This window comes from Neltuma alba, unplaced genomic scaffold (genome assembly GCF_004799145.2).
Source record: "Neltuma alba isolate B1F8T4 unplaced genomic scaffold, ASM479914v2 tig00003394_pilon, whole genome shotgun sequence".
In the NCBI taxonomy this organism is placed as follows: domain Eukaryota; kingdom Viridiplantae; phylum Streptophyta; class Magnoliopsida; order Fabales; family Fabaceae; genus Neltuma; species Neltuma alba.
The window spans coordinates 31,494-38,207 of NW_021633265.1; the positions used below are offsets into that span (position 1 = coordinate 31,494).

Here is a 6,714-nt window from a genome sequence, read left to right on the forward strand (position 1 = left end):
CTGTCCAGGAGGGTGCCCTACCTTAACCACAGAAGAAAAGAGAGCTCAACCCCACTTTATTCACCATATTGCTTTATTACTTGTAAAAGTTAGGCAATCACCCCTCACAACGAACTCTGAATAAAAAGCAGCCTTAGGTGACGCTCCTCATCTAACTCTGCCTACATGCTTCACATGTCTAAACCAAGACTTTCATTTAATGAGAAAAAGAAAAAGAAATTATGATTGAAGATCTAAGAAGGGGACGAGTTAATTAATTGATCTACCACTAGCCATCAGGTTTGGAGGACATGATGTAGAGTTATAGAGTTCGGACACTTTTATTGTTAATGACTATTGAGCGGAAACTCTCCACCATACACATCATAGAGCATGTTAAGTGTTGTGTGCGGGTATGGACATTTTTTTGGCAGTCCATCTTTCAACGAAGCGTCATGGGAAAATTAAATTTATGTCTGTTACTCCAAGTAAGTTGTTTTCTTCAGTTCGTACTACATGCTACAGAATAAGCTGTTTAGTCAAGTCAGTGTACCCAACGAACTTAAATTTATAGGCAATGCCTGTAAACTAGAGCGGAGCCTTATTCAGTAGGATTGGGCCTGCATTAGGCATAACGAAACTAGGATATTTACGGTTGGATGACAGACAGCAAGGGATGAGAGGAAAAGTAAGCCAGTATTATTGAATAAAAAACGCTCTTATAATGGACCCCAGAAGCTCCTTACGAAGTGTTAGACTGCAATATTACTACACTTACCTTCTGACTTGTATAACTTCCTCCAACAGAGCTACAAAGTATAATAACAAGTGTCAGTTTTAACAGGTACAGCGACTCTCATGTTTTACTTGCTTGTGCCCGTCAAATTAAGGGTTGTTTAGAAAGGTAGTCTGCTATCTTTTTTGGTAACATTAGTATGTAATCAGAAATGTAGCCTGTTATGCTTTTTTTTTTGGTAACATTAGCATGTAATCACTAAACTTTCTGGGTTTGGTCTTGGTTCTGGGCTTCCTTGCTTGGGCTGGTTCATCGTTTCCCCCTCCTTGTTCAGAGACTGGGCCTGCCGTTGCTGTAGTATTATTTTTCTTGTAAACGAGAGAGAATGATAAATTGAAATCACGGCTAAAAATGTACCTTTAGTTGATAATTATGGTATTACAGTGCTTTCTCTTGCGCCTTCTTGCTTCCCGCAAAATCCGTTCACTTTCTTCCTTCGCTTCCTTTGTCCATTTCCCATATAGGTCTTCCCAAGGAAACATATTTCCAGCAGTTAATTCCCATTCAAATGAAGCTTGGTTATTTATGGAGACTTCATAAACACTTAAAATAAAAAATAATATAAAGACAAGTCATAATTACAAGGTGTGCTATAATATGAAGTAACCACAATTGAGATCTTCCCAAGGAAACATATTTCCAGCAGTTAATTCCCATTCAAATGAAGCTTGGTTATTTATGGAGACTTCATAAACAATTAAAATAAAAAATAATATAAAGACAAGTCATAATTACAAGGTGTCCTATAATATGAAGTAACCAGAAATGTAAGTCAGATTCTAAAGATTTTTTGTCGTATTTATTTATCTGATTTTGAATTGCAGCTATCACCTAGCTTAAACAGCCACTAATCTGTTGGCTGTTGTTTTCTAGAAACTAGCATGAATCTAGAAGTGGACTCCCGAACCTAGCACTGAAAATGGAGTTGATTATACATTTATGGTCATCCGATTTCAAACTATACCGGAACTTGAAGAGAGATTGTTTAGATGACATAGGCGGACAAGGTGATGTTAACCTCTATAAGATACGCTTCAAGGGAAAAAAATCTAGCCAGTAAATATAGACAAAAAGCGGACAATCACTCCAGCTTTGCCAACTACCTGTGCATTTTTCGGACAGGCACGAAAAACTTCCATCAGTCTCCTCATCCGATTCAATGATAATTTTACAGTCTCTTTCTCCCCGATCATGCTGCCATAAAATTTCAAACAGTAGCTGGAAAATTAGAAAGGCAGAGATGCCTTTGCAAGGTAACAAGCAGAGATTCTTTAGCGAGAAAATAAAAAGAGACAAATTTCAACGTCAAGTGCATTTATTATAACTGTCCTCATGTCATACTGATGATTGACAGGAAGCCAGGACACAAAAATCTGTTTGAGTTAGAAGCTTAGAATAATATATGACAAAAGAAACTAATTTTAGAAATACCTTTTCTAAGCAAGGCCCTTTTTGCTTGTGCTCTTTGTCAGACAATCTATCCGAAAAAGCAACTTTTTTGACCGATTTCCAGCCTTCATTTCCTACCTCTGGAGCTCTAGTAGCTTGTACATTAATTTTAACACCACTGAAGTCAAGAAAAATACCCATGAGCTTCCATTCTCCCCATGTGAGTTCCAGAATAACTACTCTAGCAGCATATAGAAGCATGAACGCACTGGGGCAGATCGAAGAAGGATGCAATAAAATGTATCATTACACTTCGATAGACAGGGATATGGATTGCTGCCAATTTGTGGAGTTAGATGGCTTATAACCGACAATCATTATTCGGATCCAAAAATTCAGTTGATAAATATCATCATTTTTTTTTTTTTTTTGCTGTGACAGGATTAGCATGTTGAATTATGTCTATGTGATCGAGATGTAAACACCACGTGATCACCATCTGTCCCTGCCCAATTTCTTTCAGATCAAACATCATAAAACATAAAAATCATCCTGCAGCATGTTTTCCCTCGTTTTAAGAAGTGAAAACCATATGAAAATGTCTCTGTGAGAAAAGCTTCAAATTGTTTCATTAGATGCTTGCCAATGAGATTGATCAACTTATAATGCAGGTAAATGAATATATCTTTTCTGATTGAGCAGAAACACTAGTAGTGATAGTTATGTGGCAAACAAACCTAACAGGAACCTGAAGCTTTTTTGGTATGGTAACTGGGTTGCCGATACTCTGCAATCCAACAATGTATCAGTTATTACTACTAGTCTTCTCACCATAAAAAATGACTGCAGGTTCAACATGTAATAGAAATAAATAACCTTGTTCGATATAGTAGCTGGAGCCAAATCTTTTCTATTAAGGCTTTTTAAGCTGCAAGAAACAACCTGAAAGTACTCGTTGACAAAGCATCAAGGAGAATGAGCACTGAAATCTCTATATAAAAGAAAGGAGAGACAAAGAAGGGCCAGGGCCGGGGGGGGGGGGGATGAAAAATATAGACAAGAATACTTTGAGCACTCTTCGTATTGGATAAAGATCTGTAATTTACCCTAAACAAAGTCAAAAACTTTTATCTTAACATGTTTCAGATATCATTCATTGCCACATCTTACGTGCCTGCATTTCCTTGGAAAAGTTGTTCTGTAATTCCTTTTGTAGATTCTGTAGAGATGCTTCAATTAACTGTGGCAATGTTGAGACAACCAAAAATGTTTCTTGTAACTTGTCTTGGCTCGTGACCTTGCTCACTTGATCAGATAAAGATTTCAAACTCCCATCAATGCTTGTTTTAATTTCTTCTTGTCCTTTGGTCTGATTGAAAACCGAGATCTCTAAGTTAGGTGTTTACAAAGGCTGATGCTTAAACATTCATACTATTCTAGATCTCAAGTTGAAATTTAGGTTATTACCATTAACTGAAGTGTGCTATCTTGAGCAATCAACTTCTGCCTCATATGTTCCACTGAATTAAAAATGAAAAATGAACAACGTATACTAGGTTATAGATGTCGTTGACTAATGAAGCCAGAAAATATGCTTCGGTTATGATAGTTTTGAAACTGGATCATATATACAACAGGACCAACAGAAGTCCAGTTTTAGCAACACGACATTAAATACATGCTGAATTGTAAATCAAGATAGACATAATATTTTCTAGGCTAGAAATCAGAGACCTGCATTTGGTTGAACTGTGACCTAAGGACTGGCCGGAAGACGATTGAAAAAATGGAGAAAGAAAAAAAGACAAAGGACATGCAAGATTTTATCCGGAATGTTGGAAAAATTCATTATACCGACAAAAATTTGAAGCTACCGAAGATATAATCTAACCTTCAAATTAATTTACCCTAAATTAACTGGTTCCAATTGCAAACACAAAGTATCACATTCATAAATCCTTTTCAAAATATTCTCTGTATCTAAAGAGTTAACCACTTACTCTCCAAAGTAACTTCCTTTGTCCCTTTGTTTACTTGCATTACATCATTTTGAATGGAATCCAAGATCATCGCGAACCTGCTCAATGAAGTTTCCATTATTCCAATTCGGTGTTCAAGTCCTTCACTTAACTGACCTGCCAGAGCAGATGACAGTAAGAATCTTTTGTAAAGGCTTATACACATGTACAAGACACTGAACTAATTGGTCTGCCTGCTCTTACGAAGCTTAAATGAAGGCACATCACTTCCAAATATGTCAAATATGGATACTTAAGATTCGAGCAATAGACTTGTAACTTTATGGATTAACCCATACTTTTAAGTTCTACAGAATTCCATTTGCGCATGAGATTGGCTGACGATCTGGAGTTAGGTGGCTGACTTTCTTCCCGTCCATATGTAAGTGCGGGGAAGCAAGAAAGCCTTTTCACGGAGTTCTCACGTTCTTGAGAACCAAGTCTCTGAAAGAATAAAAAGAGCACAATGAACATGAAAGCAAAATGTTGGGTTGCATATATTTATGATTATATACTTATTAAATGAATATAAAGCTTAAACAAGATGTTATGTTCATTTCATTTGAGATATGTTAAACTTGGATTAGGGAAAATTGTAACCGGTAAATCCTATGACGCTTTTCAATAGTTAGAGAATAGAAACAGCGTAGAAAGGTTTTTCTTCCCAAATTTGTGGACATAATTGATAATTCTTACTCAGGGCTGTGCATCATGGAATCCTAGCATGAGAAGACAGACAAATCCCAGGGTTAACCGGATCCCATAAGAAAAAATTGAGCATTACAGAGTGCGGCAACGGCATGATTAATTTTCCTCTCACAATGTGTGCTCCTTTCTTCCGGTTTAACAGTAAGGTTTTCCAACGTCACAAATGTAACTCACAAAGTGTAAGTTTATGTGAAATTCATGCTCGATAGGAAATTTTCAACTCAAGTAAATATAATTAAAGATTACATTACAGATCAAATTAATAGAAATGGCAGGATTCAGGAAACAAAATATAACCTGATCATTTGTCACAGCCTCATCGAGGGAATTTTGAGAGAACTGGGATAACAATGCATTTTGTGATGAAAGTCCATGAGAAAATGATTGTTGAGAGTGACCAGATGGTTGTGAGCGAAGCTGTGGTCCTTGCAATCCACTTGGCCCGGTGTTTGATTTCCTTTAGGTTATATTTCCAACCAAACAGCGTAAGTTGCCAAAACTATAAATACCATCGTTCTACGCAGGAACTTGACATCTTATCATATTCGGACAGAGTTTCAAATTGTCAGAAAGTTATTACTGAAGAGCGATGGTTTCTAAAGTAGATGATGTCACAGGTACAGTTCATAAGAGTTTGCATTATAAGTGACTTGTTCCTCCATCCTGTGCTTTCACAGGATCCTAAACAAAACTTCCACAGAATTATTACAAATAACAATCAAACGAGGCATACTTTCAGTTAAAAAGAAAGATCCACGAATGTAAATACACATACACATCGAAACTTCAAATCTACAAGTTCTCTCCATTTTTTTCTTTTTGGTCTTTTTTAACTTCTTATTATCAGAAAGAAAACCGGAATAAACGGCCAAACATGAGCGAAGCCGTCATTTAGCATAGCACATTTCTTTAAGGTAGTTTAGTTCTGAATCCAACGCTACCAAAGCATTCTCTCTAGATTGGAATGCGTTTGATCACGTCCAAACCAACCAACTGAACTTAATCTTAAACAAAATAGTAAAATCAGGCGGAACCAAAAAAAAAAAAAAACTATGAGTAAGAATAATGAATATGGAGCCGAGATGAACCAAGATGGATGGCTCGCAATCCTTTTATTATTATTATTGTTATTGTTCTTTCCTTTAGCATTTTGTGCGACAAGTATAGAATTCCTGTCAACTTTCCTTCATTTTCTTGTGATTCATACGGAAGGAGATAAGAATTCGAACCTTGTGTGAGGAGGAAGGACGGAGATGGAGCTGAGATCGGAGACCTTGTTGATCTTCATGTATATTTAAATGAGTCGGTGAATGTGGAAACCAGAGAATGATTTGCCGATTCGAAGACGAGAGTTTAATAAGTCATGAGAATCTGTCGTGAATTCAAATAATCAATGCCGAATACTTCTTGCGAGAGAAAGAGGTTTTGCTTTGGGCCAGGAGGGAGAGAGGCTAAGGAAAGTGAAGCAGTTGAACTGAGTGAGTGAGTACATAATCAGTGGGGAGGCGGGAGCGGGAATTTAACAATCCTTTCGGGTTTGAGCCAAGGGGTTGAATCACGGGTCATATTCGGGCCAAACTGCTCAACTTAAATTCTGTCTCCTGATGCCATACATAAATTTCTGAGTTATTAATAAAAGCTGGCGAACAAATGAATCATTGATAAAAAGAAATCTATCAAAGCTTCAAAAATTAAGAAATACTTCAATCCCATTTCTAAATACATATTTTTTAAATTCAATCATAATTAAACTCCAATTCAATGGCTATCTTTCTTAATTTTTTTTTAAAGTGCGGTTTTAGAATTTTTAGTGAAGTTATTCTA

At 36.5% G+C, this 6,714-nt stretch overlaps 1 protein-coding gene across 2 annotated transcripts; it reads right to left on the reverse strand.

The window, feature by feature from the left end:
- Window positions 1–696: 696 nt before the first annotated feature.
- LOC114741446 (protein PAIR1-like) lies at window positions 697–6,314 on the reverse strand. Of its 2 annotated transcripts, none has more exons than XM_028929711.1 (12): window positions 6,120–6,314; window positions 5,188–5,347; window positions 4,482–4,626; window positions 4,165–4,299; window positions 3,632–3,684; window positions 3,339–3,533; window positions 3,041–3,106; window positions 2,902–2,951; window positions 2,207–2,342; window positions 1,879–1,969; window positions 1,133–1,241; window positions 697–1,058 (listed from the first exon to the last, which is right to left on the reverse strand). In XM_028929711.1, the coding sequence occupies exons 1-11, from the start codon at window positions 6,176–6,178 to the stop codon at window positions 1,135–1,137; spliced, it is 1,197 nt and encodes a 398-aa protein (XP_028785544.1). In that variant the 5' UTR covers window positions 6,179–6,314; the 3' UTR covers window positions 697–1,058; window positions 1,133–1,134. The 2 variants fall into 2 exon arrangements, with proteins under 2 accessions (XP_028785544.1, XP_028785545.1); XM_028929712.1 differs by having other exon boundaries at window positions 697–1,067.
- Window positions 6,315–6,714: the final 400 nt, after the last annotated feature.

What these genes read in the sequence shown, in the direction of transcription:
- LOC114741446 (XM_028929711.1), bottom strand. Translation starts at nt 6,178, where the DNA reads ATGAAGATCAACAAGGTCTCCGATCTCAGCTCCATCTCCGTCCTTCCT. An exon ending in ACTTTTCCAAGGAAATGCAG is followed by an intron (nt 3,107 to 3,338) that starts GCACGTAAGATG and finishes GAGTACTTTCAG; the next exon opens with GTTGTTTCTTGCAGCTTAAA. An exon ending in AAGCTTCAGGTTCCTGTTAG is followed by an intron (nt 2,343 to 2,901) that starts GTTTGTTTGCCA and finishes TCTTGACTTCAG; the next exon opens with TGGTGTTAAAATTAATGTAC.